At 40.8% G+C, this 16262-nt stretch overlaps 1 protein-coding gene across 1 annotated transcript in view; it reads right to left on the reverse strand.

The window, feature by feature from the left end:
- Positions 1-6113: 6113 nt before the first annotated feature.
- antxr1a (ANTXR cell adhesion molecule 1a) overlaps positions 6114-16262 on the reverse strand; it is a 37641-nt gene continuing 27492 nt past the window's right edge. Inside the window, exons 14-18 of the mRNA XM_028578431.1 lie at positions 15804-15845; positions 14199-14294; positions 12594-12761; positions 11013-11093; positions 6114-7060 (exon numbers count right to left, since the gene is read on the reverse strand). Coding sequence (XP_028434232.1) covers positions 6617-7060; positions 11013-11093; positions 12594-12761; positions 14199-14294; positions 15804-15845 — 831 coding nt within the window. The 3' untranslated portion in view covers positions 6114-6616. The remainder of the gene's footprint in view (positions 7061-11012; positions 11094-12593; positions 12762-14198; positions 14295-15803; positions 15846-16262) is intronic.

Genomic DNA, 16262 nt, shown 5'->3' on the forward strand with positions numbered 1-16262 from the left:
GTCCAGAGCAACGGGGACTATTGGTCCATTATATACTGTCTATGGTTGATAGTCTCGTGCAGAATTTTTCAAGAGCTCAGCAAATATGTCACAATTTTATTAAATTAAAACCGGCAGTAAAAAAAAACTTCAGTTCTAAACATTAATACTAAACTTTACAAATTGTTTATGTACATTATATACAAAGAGTCCAGGTAGCCTACAGGATAGCATTAGAGGCTGCTTATGAATGACGACAGGTCCCAAACGATTCCAAGTACCAGCGTAGAGTATGCAGTCAGAGTTCGTAAGATGGACAGACCAAGTAATGGTCGGATGAATCCGCATAAAGTCCTAACCGCAGAGCCGCTGGGTCCGAAGGTACAGCAGCGAGCCGACACGGCCAATATGCTCATACAAACGGACAGAGAACATCGGCAGAGCGCAGGCACGGCACGCAGCACCGGCTGGAGACACGGACGAGAGCAGCCGCTTCTGTCGATCCTCGACGGAGCCCAGGTGGTGGAGCAGATCGAGAGTCCACGTTGCTGCTCCAGTTCCTCTCGCGAGAATAGCACACCTGCCAGCGTCAGCCCGAGGAACGAGTTTAGCCTCAGCATGGTTAAAAGGTAACAAGATAAGATGTTGGTGAAAGCGAGCGCAATCCTCAGGAGGATATCGTTGCACTGACTGAACACAAAGATGGCTTCAAGCGCGGCTGCAGAGTGAATGTAGAGGGCAGCCGAAGCTCTCAGAAACAGCCTCCGCGCTGCAACCGCAAGGAGCATTGTGGGTAGTCTGACATCCAGAGAGCGAGCGCAGCGTCTTAAACCATTTCAGGTAACTACCTCCGTGCTGCGGTCGAGTCCTTCAACAGCACGGCCAAAACTAATCCCAGCTGCTTTATGGAGTCTGAGGGATTGGACAACTATTCCCAGGTGTTTCTCACCTCTGTGACCTTAATTATGGAGTCATTCCTTTTGACTTGTCACCGCAGAAAAAGCACACAGGTGTAACGAATAAATCCAACGATGTCTCCGAGCCGACGTCGACTAAATTGTGAGCATGAACTTAGATCAGAGCCATTATTTATGTGATTATCTTCACCTGCGCTTTGCATTTTATTACGACCAAAATGTCTGGGAAAAAGAAGCTGGGAGGGAGCGATGTATTGAGTTTTAATTTGAATAATGCAAATAAGCAATTAATCAGCTGACACACCTGGTATGAATTGGATGTTGTTTCCCCGCCTGCTTTTGATGATTGTTTTAAAGAGAGATATGGATTTTTTTTAGTGCCGATGCCAATTTTTTTTCGGCCTTAGCCCCCCCTTCTTCCTCAGTAGCTACAGACACAGAAATGGCACATCCTAAGGAAAGCTCATTGTGGGACTGGCTCTAGTGGCTGTAATTCTGCACCAAGGCTGAATTTCAGGAAAGAGACTTCAGATACAGTATTAGGGGACCACTAAGGTCTATATAAAAGAGACTTCAGATACAGTATTAGGGGACCACTAAGGTCTATATAAAAGAGACTTCAGATACAGTATTAGGAGACCACTAAGGTCTATATAAAAGAGACTTCAGATACAGTATTAGGGGACCACTAAGGCCTATATAAAAGAGACTTCAGATACAGTATTAGGGGACCACTAAGGTCTATATAAAAGAGACTTCAGATACAGTATTAGGGGACCACTAAGGTCTATATAAAAGAGACTTCAGATACAGTATTAGGGGACCACTAAGGTCTATATAAAAGAGACTTCAGATACAGTATTAGGGGACCACTAAGGTCTATATAAAAGAGACTTCAGATACAGTATTAGGGGACCACTAAGGCCTATATAAAAGAATCCAAAGAGCACCATGTCATGGGACCTTTAAGCCCCCCTGCTCTATATGGTCAGCTTTTCAGGGGTCTTCCGCATTTGCTTTCTCGGAGTCTCTGCATCGTCATTGCGGCCGGGGAATGACTGTGACAGCACTGTAGCGGAACTTTCTACCTGTATGTTGTCACGGCACAATCTTTCCTATTGGCTCACCAGTCTGAGTTGGGTGTGGCTTTCCTGCATCACAGAGCTGTGGTAGTTTCCCCCATTAAAGTTGTCTTAATGTTTTTCCGCGTCTTGAACCTCTACAAATAAACTGTCAACGGAGCACAGGACGACAGCTAGGCCTATTCGTTCCACCTGTAGTCTGAGCGGCTGAGTGTTTATCTCTGTAGTTTTCATATGCACAGACTGCCAAAACTCTGGGAACCCCCTAGATGTAACGATAGTATCAAGTTTTTCCAGGTTATGCCCTGACATTGAAGTGTAGTCCTGACATCACAGGCATACAGAAGTCCTGACGTCTCTTATAAAGGCACAGTTTCTAGAAAACTGGCTGTGTGCATTTCTCCGTGGATTAAGTGTGTTGTTACTTTCACAGTATTTATATTGAACCTCAACCTGCTTTTTAATAAAAAAGTACACAATAATACAATACTATTTACAATATAGGACCTTCAAATAGTAACTATACCGTTTTTTTTAAACTGGACCCTATGTTCCTCTGTTTTTGTGTGTAAGTGACTGATGGGAACAAAGATCTTTGACATCGGTCCAGTATTAAGAGAGATCGCTGCAGTTGGCAGCGGCGAAACAAGCTACAATGTAAGTTAACAGGGCAATTGTCCAGCTTGTATTTCCCTTCACAAAAGTGCTTGTTTTGCCACTGACAGACTCAGATTAATATTCTTAATATTAATAGATTTTTCTCTGTCTGACAACATTATGAGAAGGATTTCTAAGGAGGTTGACCTTTCTGTTAAAGAGTAAGATTTTTTTTTTTAACATAAAACATCTGTGAAATTGCGTTCACTAAACCCACCAGACTCCATGTAAATAAATAGTAATTTTAGCATCGTAAAATAAACTTCATTCAAAGTCAACAGACAAAATAAGTCTATGAAAAGCCGTTTTGGGTCGTCTCTTCACTTTTCCAACCAAAACCATTCTAGTTTTGGTTGAAATAAACTCATAGTTTACAGATTTATATCTGAAAATATGTTGGCTCCATACATGCTAAAAGTATTGCTTTTTTAAATGGAGTCTGGTGGGTTTTAACGACTTCAGAGCTGTTTCTGGTTAAACAGAAAAGTCTTAAAGAGGTTTTATCTCTGAAGAAATCCTTTCCATGATGTTGTCAGACACTTAGAATATTAATCTGAGTCTGTCAGTGGCAAAACAAGCACTTTTGTGAAGGTAAATACAAGCTGCACAATTGCCCTATTAACTTACATTGTAGCTTGTTTCGCCGCTGCTGACTGCAGCGATCTCGCTTAATACTGGGCCAATGTCAAAGATCTTTGTTCCCATCAGTCACTTAGACACAAAAACAGGAAAATAGGGTCCAGGTTGAAAAAAACGGTAGTTACCTTTTTAAGTAGTCTCGCTTTGCCAGACCCTCCTCCACAGCGCGCTGGAGGGGGTCTGGCTAGTCCACACAGCATTCGGGGATGGGAGGAAAACGTGCTCTGGTTTAATGGCATTTCTTTAAACCAATCAGAATCGTCATGGGCGGTGTTAAACTCCGCACAGAGACGTTGCAAAATAGTCGTGCAACAGAAAACTCCGATTGGACAGATAATCTAGCTAAATGTCTGGATTTACCCTGCAGAGATCTGAGGAGCAGTTAACTATAGTCCCCAGAAATCCACCGGAGGTTAGAATGCCAACACAAAGAAAGCGGAAACTGAAAATACATGCATCCGGTGGAATTTCCTGCAGCACCGGAGCATCCCGGAAGTGGAACGCAAAGGATATAGACTACCCTTTAAGTGACCAATGAGGTCATACATCTGGTAAAACAAGTCGGGTTGAAAAAGAAACCCGGTATGTACCCTTTAATACAAAGCTAGCCTCATTCATACAAAGTCTGGAGAAACATCTATTTTAATTTAGGTCTCAGCGTTGAATGTTTATACTGGTTAAGAACTCCACCCACATTCGTCCTAAAGAAAAATATAAAAGGAGACCGCACCCAGCAGAACAATAGTGCCTATTGTTGGGTTTTTTTTTATCATATGGGAGAAGTCTGTGTAATATTTATCTGTGATGTAATGTGTACATAGTGTATGTTGGACACCTGTGCTGAATGTATCAAGACAGGGTGGAAACAAAAGCTGGAAACAGACTCAAGCCATCTTGCATTGCGTTTTGTCTGACATGGAACATTCACTGAGAAGAGCCCGATTGTGTCCCTGCGTATTGTCAAGCTCTAATCTTTATCAAAGTCACTTTCTTTGAGACATTCAGGAGCTGCAGCTCGTTATTCCGCTCAGTCGTGTCGACTGTCCCCAAATTACGGAGCAGGCGATAAGCACCAGGACACCTTTCCTGCAGTCTGTCCCCATTTCCTGAGGATTAGATGGCGTCTAATATTTTCCAAGATAGCTCACTCCGTTCATGCCTGTGACATAATGCAACATATGAACATCTGGGATTAGTTAGCCATGCTCTGCATATTCTTTTTTCTTTTTTTTCCCCATCACACAGAGGGAGGGTGTATTTTTTTGGAATACTCTTCCTACAGAGCTAATTTCATGCACTAACTTCCACTCATTTTCACGCATTGGTTGTTAACTAATCAGACTTGCTCCCACCAGTAAATTGATGTGTAACATTACTGTGTGTGTTTGGGGTGGGATAGGGGGACAATAATGACTTTAGATTTTTTAGACTTAACCTGTATTATATGTTGTATTGTAAATACTTAATATTTTAATGTGCCATCTATCTGCCCAGGGACTAGGGGCGGAAATTAGCAATTTGCTACAACCTGGCACAAGACATCTATTAATGTTTTTTGTGAACTGTCCCTGTTCAAATAAATAAATTACAATTACAGTTACAATTTGCATACAGCCACTGTCCACTGAGTAAACCTGCTGATCCCAGTCTAACTTACTGTTAAATAAAAGAAAAACATTAAATTTGACTGTTGTATATTAACATACTGTAGAAAAAAATGCTCCTTTTCCAACCGAAGAGCACTGTTAACCCTCTAAAGTCTTTACAGGCTTTTGATGAAAGCTTAGAGAGCAAAGTGGCAGTTTTTTAGTAAATCACTTTGATTTACAGGTCAGTAATTGTACTCGAAGAAAAATACAGAAAGACCAGAGGCAAATTTAATACACTTCAATTGTTTACTTTCATTTTGAATGTAACACAAGTGTCTACATACTGCATTGTATTGGTGAAAAGTTACAAACTGTCTTTTCAGTTTTGCCGTGCCATTTCTATAAGACTCTTGGAGTGAAAGACTCCTCCCGGTTGCTATGGATGAGCTTGCAATCTGACTCCTAATCAAATAATAATTTTTTTTTTTTTTTTTTTTTTTTAAACCTTTACTTTAATCTACACTGAACTTTTATATGACCCTTGAAACGGCATGCTTTCATCCTGTTCCATGCTTCGATGACTTTAAATCAGAAAGAAACGGGTCATTTCGTTGAAATAGATCAAACCGGCTGTCACAAATCCGTCTAGTAGACTAGTCTCTTTTCTTTTTGATACACACATACAGATACACACACAGACGGCTAAACACACATGTTTGCATCAAAATGATTATTTACATAAAACCCTTTTTGTTAGAGGCCGTGGGTGATTGAGCCAGACAGTGTGCAAAGCTTTTCCCTGACTCTGACATATTTTTGTCCATATAGTGATAGACCGAGCAGTTACTTAGTGTCCCAATTAATTTTTTAACTGTAATGTGCACAAAGAATAGGCCAGATGTGACTCACATTAGGCTGCTTAAGTACGGCACGGAAGACAAAAGTCACAAGATCAAGTTCGGATACGTTGCATTGCTGTTTCAATAAGGATACTGTACATGTGTTTATCAGCAATGATTGTATTTCTTACCTTTAAAAAAAAAAAAAAAAAAAAGACAAAATTTGATCATAGGCAATAATAATAGTACAAATTAAAAAAATGCATTTATGTTGTATAAAACAAGGTAGAAACGTCATAAAAAGAACAACTCAAACACTATTGCATGCAATTGCTCAACATTCAAGTGTACAAAAACAGATTACTTTTTTTTTTTTTTTTTTTTTTTTTTTAAGATTCTTCTAAATCATCCTTAATCGTATGTGGGGGTGGGGGGATGTGCAACATGTTTCTCTCATCAGAAAAAGATAGGAATGTTACACAGGCACATTTTTTTTTTTAGTGTCATGATCATTTTGAACACGATTGTGCTTCTTCGCCTGGTCAGGATTCGTCCAATCGCGCGTCCGCATGGAGGGGACAACGGGGCCTGAAGCAGCTCTGAGGACGCTTTGAGGCTGAATGTTATTTTTTCATTTTTTTTAAGCTGGCCTGCATGACCTCATTTTTAGGGAATTGTCTGTGTAATTCAAGCATCAGCGATTGCAGTGTCGGGGCTAAATGTGTACAAAAGTCACTGTAGACAAATAGCTGAAGACAAAGTCCTCACTGCTCCACTTCACAAGTCTGCCACTGAGTGTGGCACGAGGCACTCGCAAGTACAATCAAAGATGGTCATGTGCTGATTGTTGGCGCGTTTTTATTTTTTTATTATTATAATTTTTTACAATCCTGTCCCTGTGTGCTCACAGAGCTCTACAGGCCAGGCCGAGGCGGCGGGCGGGCAGGTGGCGGGGCTCGCCCCGGAGGAGGTCCCTGTGGAAGAGGAGGCAGGGAGCCAGTCGGGGAGGCGGAGGGCGGAGGGGTGGGCGGTAGCGCCGGAGGGTCGGGTATGTGCAGGGTGGTCAGAGGAAGAGCCCGGGTGGGAGGTGGCGTATAAGGGGGAGGCGTGAGGGGAGGGGAGGGAGTGGCGGATGTGGGAGGAGGTGTTGGAGGCAGCAGTGGAAGGGCGGAGGAGGAGGAGGAGGAGGAGGAGGAGAACGTCGGAGACGATGGAGGGCTTCGGGGGCTCGGCGGGAGCGTGCCCTGCGGCGGAGGTGGACTCCTGGTGGGGGGGTTGTAGATGGGGGATGGGTGGTGGTTGTAGTCTGGGTAGGGAGGAGACGGAGACTTCATGCGGGTGAAGTTCATGCATCTGCCCTGAAATTTGAAAACAGACCAGACGTCAGAGGAACATATTGTGATGGTGAACATGAGATGGTCCGATACCATTTTTTGTGAACATTGGTCTTTGGAATCGGCTTTGGAAGACTTGGAGTTCAGCTTTTCTTTGAGAAAAGAACAAAGAACGGCACTGAAGTCATTCTTAAAAAAGGAAGATGTGTTCGCAGTTTTGCCGACCGGATACAGAAAAAGTTTAATATATCAACTAGCTTTGCTCTGGTTGGTTGCAGCGCTATCCTATTGCGTGCAGAGGGAATATGAAAGACAACCGTTTATCCCGCCCCTCGGATTGAGCCCTGCCAATGGGGAGTTCCCAGACCCAACATCTGGATGTAGGTCTGGCTTGTCAGGTTAGTCTAAGTGACTAATTTGAATACAAAATCTTTTTATTTAACCAGAAACAGCCCAGAAATCGCCATCGCCAAACTCACCAGAGTCCATTTAAATAAGCAGGACTTTTAGTGTGTATAGAGACGGATATTTCCACATGTAAATGGGTGAATTAAGGGTTTGTTTCAACCAAACCAGAGTTTTATCAATTAGTGATCAACTACATTTCTTTTTACACTCCATTTAGTTTTTTTTGTGTTATATTTTTATATGTTAGCAGTGCTAGTAGAACCATGTTTATCTAACGCCAAACATACTAAAGTGGACTGAGAATATTTTCAGACATTTTCTGAAATGTCCTGTAGGACGTACTGTCTAATTTGTCATTCACGTTGACAGCTGTATGTCATGAATATAATTGTTTGCGTCTCGTTATGCCTCTTTGGTCAAACATAATCGTTTTCATAGTCTGTAGCTTTGAAAACCGCACCATGACTGAAAGAACTTTGCTTTTCTAAATCTTTTTATTTGACAAAACACTCAACTTTTCCTCTTCGACGGCTGAATTAGTCTAAGATATAAAAATGTCCCTCGCTGCTTTCTGTTATGATCCACTGATGACTACAGCAGATGGTAATGTGACTCTCACTTAAAGAAGCCTTTCCTATAGTCCACACACACACACACCTATGTGACTGCACTTTAATGTCAACAAACCTCTATAAAATGAATGTTGTCCTGTATTTCTCAGTCACAGGTTTAGTTAAGGGCAATTACTTGAATTCTCTACTCAGGCTAACTAAATAACCTGCCACCACCATCTTGCTGTCCAAACCAAAGTGAGGTCATGCAAGAGAGAATATTATATTCCAGAAACAAGCTACACCCCAGGAGCAGCTGCACTGAGGGGATCAGGGAGACCGATAAGGGATGACAGCGCTGCTGCTCTGTGCCTCTCGTTTACCACCGGGGCCAAATGAGACAAAACCCGATAATATACATACAGTACAGGCCAAAAGTTTGGACACACCTGCTCATTCAATGCGTTTTTTTATTTATTTTCATGACTATTTACATTGTAGATTCTTACTGAAGGCATCAAAACTATGAATGAACACATATGGAATTATGTACTTAACAAAAAAGTGGGAAATAACTGAAAACATGTCTTATATTTTAGATTCTTCAAAATAGCCACCCTTTGCTTTTTTATTAAAAAGGGAAAAAACTCCACTAATTAACCCTGACAAAGCACACCTGTGAAGGTAAAACCATTTCAGGTGACTACCTCATGAAGCTCATTGAGAGAACACCAAGGGTTTGCAGAGTTATCAAAAAAAGCAAAGGGTGGCTACTTTAAGGAATCTAAAATATAAGACATGTTTTCAGTTATTTCACACTTTTTTGTTAAGTACATAATTCCACATGTGTTCATTCATAGTTTTGATGCCTTCAGTGAGAATCTACAATGTAAATAGTTATGAAAATAAAGAAAAACATTGAATGAGAAGGTGTGTCCAAACTTTTGGCCTGTACTGTACATACATACATACTGTAAACACACACACACATACATACATAAATACATACATACTGTAAACACACATACATACATAAATACATACATACTGTAAACACATACATACATACTGTAAACACACATACATACATACATAAATACATACATACTGTAAACACATACATACATACATACATACTGTAAACACATACATACATACTGTAACCTCACACATACATACATACATACATAAATACATACATACTGTAAACTCATACATACATAAATACATACATACTGTAAACACATACATACATACATACATACATACATACTGTAAACTCACACATACATACATACATACATACATACTGTAAACTCACACATACATACATACATCCATACTGTAAACTCACACATACATACATACATACATACATACACACATACATACATACACACATACATACATACTGTAAACTCACACATACATACATACATACATACATACTGTAAACTCACACATACATACATACATACATACATACATACATACATACATACTGTAAACTCACACATACATACATACATACATACACACATACATACATACTGTAAACTCATACATACATACATACATCCATACTGTAAACTCACACATACATACATACATAGATACATACACACATACATCCATACTGTAAACTCACACATGCATACATACAAGGGCGTTGGTTTTATTTCAACATTGGGTGTGACACGTTATAACCGGGGGCTCTGGGGGTCTTCCCCCAGAAAAGTTTCAGTGTCAAAAACTTCATTTCCTACACTGTAAGAAATCAATACGTAAAATAACAAACGTTCTGGCAGCTCATTACCCAGATCTTGCCCCGCAATTAAAAACTGTAATTCTGTGTGTCGCTACAGTTAAAATACAGAAATTGCTTTTGTTAGGCTTTTATAAAATTCAGTCGTACAAAGCTGCTCAGTTAGTAAACTTCTAAAATCGTTGAAAAAAATTTTTTATCGAAAAAAGTGACAAACAAAATCATTTGAGGAAAAAATATTCTAAAATGTCATAAAAAAGCAACAAACGTCAAAGGGAAGAGGACAAAATCTCCCAAAAACCAATCATATTTTTTGAGGGAGACAAATCTACCTCTTCTATATATTGAGGGGGGGGGGACATATCCCTAGCATCATTATCCCCGAAATCTAGATACATACATACATACATACATACATACATACATACATACATACATACAACAAGGCTAGAACAATAAACACAATCTATATTTTTTATTCCTATAGTGCCATAATAAGTAATTTCATCTTGGTCTGGATCAGTGGAAGTACATTGACGCTTTGCGCCTCACCTTCCTCGCTCCGTGTGTTGCCGTTCTCAAACTCCGTTCGCATCAGGAAACAACAACTTTCGAGCTAGCGAGCTACACACTGAAAATGGCACGTTTTGAAGAAAATCTGGACTGTGCAACAAGGCCGGCCCGCTTGGTTCTTTCGGGGGAATGATTGTAAAGATATACAGTACGTAGAATATGTTTACAGCATTTCCTCTCTACCTGGGACGTTTTGGGGCCGATTGGTGGGATTGCTGTGGAAAAATGTACAATCGGCAAAGACAGGGAATTAATCTGAAGATCTTTTTCAACTTTGAGGGTAATGGCTGCTCTTAGATCAACATGTCTTACTCAGGGGAAGATGAAGCAGTACATAAACTCTTGCGGGTGAGGGATTATTATATGCAGACTTTCCTCAGACTCATTTTTTCAACACTTGTAGATCCCACAGTCTCAGACTACACGTCAGCTGCCAACAGTAGAGGTCATCGCACTGTTACCCCCCCCCAGCCCAACTACAGCTGGCCTTTGAGGAATTACATTTGCCTTTCTATAATGACTTCCCCAGAAGTCTTTATGTTGCAGAGCACTGTAGTCAGCTGCTGCAGCCTAAATCCCATCATTTGCCCTAAACTGCCAATCATATTGCGGTAAAATACAGGCTGATTGAATGTTTTTATGCCGACCTGTGTAGCTTTTTTTTTAGAGTCATTCTTACCTTGTCACCGGGATGAGGTCTCATTACAGACACACGGTCGTAGCCTTTTCTTAAAAGTACCCACAAAGCGTCCAGTTTGCTCTATGGAAAAAAGGGAATAAATCAAACTTTGAAATCATTACAACAATCTTACCTTTTTATTCTTAAGATCAAGTTTCTGGCGTCCCTCTAAAACACACTCTCCCCCCCAGCTGCAGCGAAATTACCGGCAATATCCGATTCACGGCCCCCTTCCCAGTGACAAACTGAAACGGCTTCAGTTCACTGTGAAATGGCTCTTCATAGATTTTAAACACAGCAAATACTTTGAGGATAAGAGCAGAAAATGCAGCTGTTTTTTTTCACAAAACTGCTGGCTGTGCAGCCCTGCTCTCTGGAGGTCAGTCCAACAGAAGTCTGGTTTATAGCAATCCCCCCCAACCCCCCCCCCCCACCCCCCCCACCCCCCCCACCCCAATGCTGAAGGCTTCGGAGTGACTCCTTTAACCTCATGCTGCTGGCCCTGTAGGAAGGGACCGTGTGCGAGTAGTAGTCACCTAAGCATTATTACCTTAACACATCTCCTGCTCTCACTAGGGCATTTTAATAATGCTAGAACTTGCATATCCTCAGCTTCAGATTAACATGAAGTAATTTGTAACAGATGGTGTTATACTTGATGCAGTACACATGCTAACAGCTGAAAACATCTTTTGTCCCAGCGGAGCTACGATTAAACATGAATGCTTATTTCCTCATGTTGAGCACTTGAAACTCATCGTTCATGTTATGTTTAGGCCATTATTAGTTGTTGTCAACAATGAGACTTGAAAGATCCTCTGCAGACCGACCGAACACATCGTCGTTCAGTCACATTGGCTATGATTACATGCACGTAATATTGAACATTGACCTTGTTCCGAATATGACAATGTTTCGAATTTTAATACGGGTCATGTAAACAGCATATTCTGTTTGGATATTCAGAATAAGGCCTTTTTTATATCTTATTTAGCATTTTTCAATTAAGACGTGGGATATGCCGGTATTATTCTGAGTTTTAGAAGCATTCTTTGGACATGTATACAGCATATTCGGAATCAGCGTCTCAATCAGGGTTTTTACTGCAGTTTGTGACAGTTTACGGCTTCTTGCCTGTTTTACGGCTCACGGTCAGCTCTGTGCGTTGCGATGGTTGTTGGACACAAACCAATCAGCTGACAGTTTGCAGGGCAGGTACTGGTAGAGATGCACGGCCAAAATAAAAGGAGGAGAAACACAGCTACTTTTAGACATTATCAAAGACTTTTGATATCAACAGGTTTTTGGATCTGCACAAACATCGCAACGCTGACCTTTTTAAGAAGCTGGTTAGAGGAATGAAAGAGGGACGCTGTGATCACACAGTCAAAGAAGGCCGCTACCGGTGGAAAACTTAAAAAAAAATCCTATTTATGCACAGCTGCATGTTAACCAAAATTTTAGTGGAAAAGTAGTAGCCATGTAAACAGCTTAGTCGGAAAGAATATAGTCTTTTTTTGTAATAAGGGCAAAAACCGGAATGTTATGTGCATGTAAACGTAGTCAGTGTTGGTCCTGTACCTGGATGGGTGAGTACCACTTGCGTGGCCCCAGGGGTTTGTGCATGCCATTGTTGAGAACCCGCATGGGGGCCTCCACATACTCCTGTTCAGGCATCTTCACTTTGGCGTTTTTGGCCTTTTCCAGTTTTGCTCCTTCTTCGGTGGAGCCTTTCTCACCCCAGCGGACCTGGTAACGGAGAGTATGAAGAGTCAAATGTACCTTTTTTAATGTTTTACATCATTGGCACACTTGGAAAAAAAATGTTTGAGAGTGTTTAATTGTGAATGTGTCCGACTTGTAATTCATAGACGAGATGCTTCATTGCAGCGTAGGTGCAATGGAAGTTTGATTGAAAGCTCTAGTTCAGAGATATTCAACAGGGGGTAAGTAAGTGCAGGGGGGCTGCCAAATTATGTTAGGGACTGTTCGTTATTTATTTAAGGGGCCACCGGAGGAGTTTTGGGATCTTTCGTCAAAATAGACCTGACCATCTTTGAAATAAGACATGACCCTCCCCAACAATTTATCAATGCCTTCTGTTTGCTGTTTCCATGATTACAAAAGTTGGGTGACCCCCCCCTTCCCCTAGACTAAAAAATGTTGGGTGACCCTCCCCTCAACAAAGAATAAAAGACATAACCCTCCCCTATTTTCCTCCGGTGGTTATTCCATAAATACCGAGCGGTCCCTTAAAAATAACTTTTTGAAAGTTTCTTTTTTCAAAATGTACAATAATTTGAATCCAATATAATAACAGCAAAGATAAATTGGCCTATTTGTGAAATTAAAACGTTTAATTTACACATTGAAGATAAGCTACAGTAGGTAAGGTAGCCACTATGGTAGCCCTACAGTTAGGGTTAGGGGTTCACTGTGTCTTCCACATGTATGTTTAACATTAAAACATGACGTATTAATAGTCATTCATTTTCATCCATCCGGAACAGTTTAACTTGCAACTTTTTAAAGAGTATGTGTTAGAAGGATAAACCCAATAAAAACAATATATGTACACTAGTAGGGGGTCCCTACTCTGTCTCTTCTTCAGCTAAGGGGCAAACGTTAAAGACCCCTGGTCTACACTTTAATTAATAAATCCGTAAAATAAAATAAAAAGTTCTGGCAGCTCATTACCCGGACTTTACCCCGTGATTAAAAAGAGAAATTATGTGTTTAGCTACAGTAAAAATACAGAAAATGTTCTGTTATTTAAAATTCTCTCAGACAAAGCTGCCCAGTTATAAACTTCTGAAAATGTTGAAGAAAACTCCCCAAATGTCAGAAAAAGCGATAAACGTTAAAAGAAGCAACAAAAACATTGTAAAAGCTTCACAAATGTTGAAGAAAAGCGACAAACTGCAGAAAAAAACAACAAATGTTGGAAAAAGCTTCACGAAGAAACAAAATCTGCTTCAAAAGTGGAAAAAGCTTTGAGAAGGTGGAGAAACGTGGACTTCTATAATCTCCCAAAAGCTGTCGCAGCACAAATTATACAACTGTGAATCACTTCTATGGACAATTTCTGTTCCAATACACAGGCATCCAGCTGTTAATACACAGATGTTTCTTAGAGTGCAGTGTTATTTGAACTTTCTGGAAGTGTGAGATTTGACCTGATCTCACCTCCATCCTTTTGATCCCCCCAACTCCTCTTCCTCCGTAGTAGGAGGCGTCTACAGTCGGCCATTTCTTCTTAGGGGCTTCAAAGTCTTCATCATCCTGTGGGAAAGTGACAGGAAGTGGAATTTATTGTGATATATTTCTTAAATAGGCCATTTGACAGGCTAGCTATAGCAACCCGTTCTCACTCCGAACTTGTAAAATTCGGACGTTTGTAACGTACCGGGGAGAGCAGCAGCTACACGGGGTTTAGTGAGTAGTATGTAAGGCAGAAATTCCACGTAGCGAGGTTGGTTGGGGGGGGTGGATGGGTCAAAGACAGGACTTTCACCCAGGAGACCGGGATCGTCTCCCGCGTGCCACCTTTTCTAAAGTCGCTTTCTTCTTTAACCGTCCCGTTAATCCCGCGTGTCACGGAAGCGTAAGCCCACCCACGACCTTTTCCTTAACATAACTGCGTCAAAAGGGACGCCAATAGTCCCGACCGAGAGTGTTTAGTTAAAGGGTTTTATATTACGCTTAAGGAGACTTTTAGCGTCAATAACAACGACAAAGGCACCTGACCAAGCGTCAGTATTTTACGAGGTGGCAGTGAGAACCTGTCGGCTATAGCTACAACTAACCCTTGTGTTGTCTTCCTGTCAACCTGCAACTTTTTGTTTTTCTGGGCCAAAATTTTAAACTAAAATTGGTTGTCACTTTTTTCCTCACTTTTCCCGACGTTTTTGTCACTTTTTTCCAAGTTTGTTGTCAATTTTTCAATTTTTTTTTTTTTTTTTTTTTTTTTTAGATGTTCTTGTATCTTTTTTTTTTCTTCAAAATGCTATATAATGGAACACACACACACACACACACACACACACACACACACACACACACACACACACACACACACACTCTCCAAACCCAGCCCTTATTTGAGTCCCCTGTGAGCTGGTGCTCAGATCAGAGGAAATTACAAAGCCCACTGGCCAAACTTGTTATGTTTGAGCTCTTTAATACACCCAGTCTGACTCATAATCTGTCAGACAGAGGAAGCCATAATGAAGGCTGAACGTTGTCTGTGAAGCCATGGTTGGCCTTGGAGTCATTTATTTTTTCTTTTTTCTTTTTGGAATAGATTAACCTAATCATTCGTTTAATTGGTGCAAATAAATGCGGCCTGATGTGACCCACAGTCGCACGTTAGCTTGCTGTTACTGCTCTGTGAGTTTGGCCAGTCAAAATGTATTTTAATAACATGAATTTGTTGATCAAATTAGTCACATGGAGCTCCAAAGAGTTTCAGATGTAAGTGATTTTGGAAAACATGAATTGAAAGAGAGGGAGGGAGGAAAAAAAACACAGTAAAAGTCAGGAGTTGGGTTGGGATTTCATTGTTATTCTAAGAGGGCGTTAACTCACACACATTACTAAATGAGTGAAATCAGAGGGTTTTAATTTGAGAAGCGAGTGAATGATGCCACATGGTCATTGAGGTTTAAGAATGTCTTCATAAACTGAACTATTGCACAACCTAAAGCGCTGGCAGCTCTCTGAATCTTAAATTATGAGCTTTTCTTTGGAGTCCTATGAAACCGGCTGAAAAAAAGACGGTGCAGCGCTTACCGAACTCTCGTCTGCAGCCGGTGGCGGGGGTTCATGGATGATCTGTGGAGAGGAAGAAAAAAAAAAAGAGATTGCATGAGAGGAGATGTTAGGGGGGGTGTTATTAGACAACGAAAGTCATAAACGCATGTATTGAAATTTTGATACAATCTGCACGTCAACAGCAATGTGTCAACAAGGTGGTTACACAACAACACATGGCTGAGGAATTGTTTTTTTTCCTACAAGTCTACTTCTTTACAAGAGCTGGCCTAGATATCTTCTATCCAGATTTTTTGGCCTGAGGTTGTTGATTAATAGAAGGGAAGAATAACAGGCTCATAAACACTATATGATATGTTCCCTATGAAGCAATGTCATCCATGGAATTTCACTTTTTGAGTACGTTGTACAGCCGCCACACAGCATGATCGCAAATGTTAAGCCTGTACAGTTTAGTCTACGTCTTGCACTCTCCCT

Source organism: Perca flavescens, chromosome 5 (genome assembly GCF_004354835.1).
Source record: "Perca flavescens isolate YP-PL-M2 chromosome 5, PFLA_1.0, whole genome shotgun sequence".
NCBI lineage: Eukaryota > Metazoa > Chordata > Actinopteri > Perciformes > Percidae > Perca > Perca flavescens.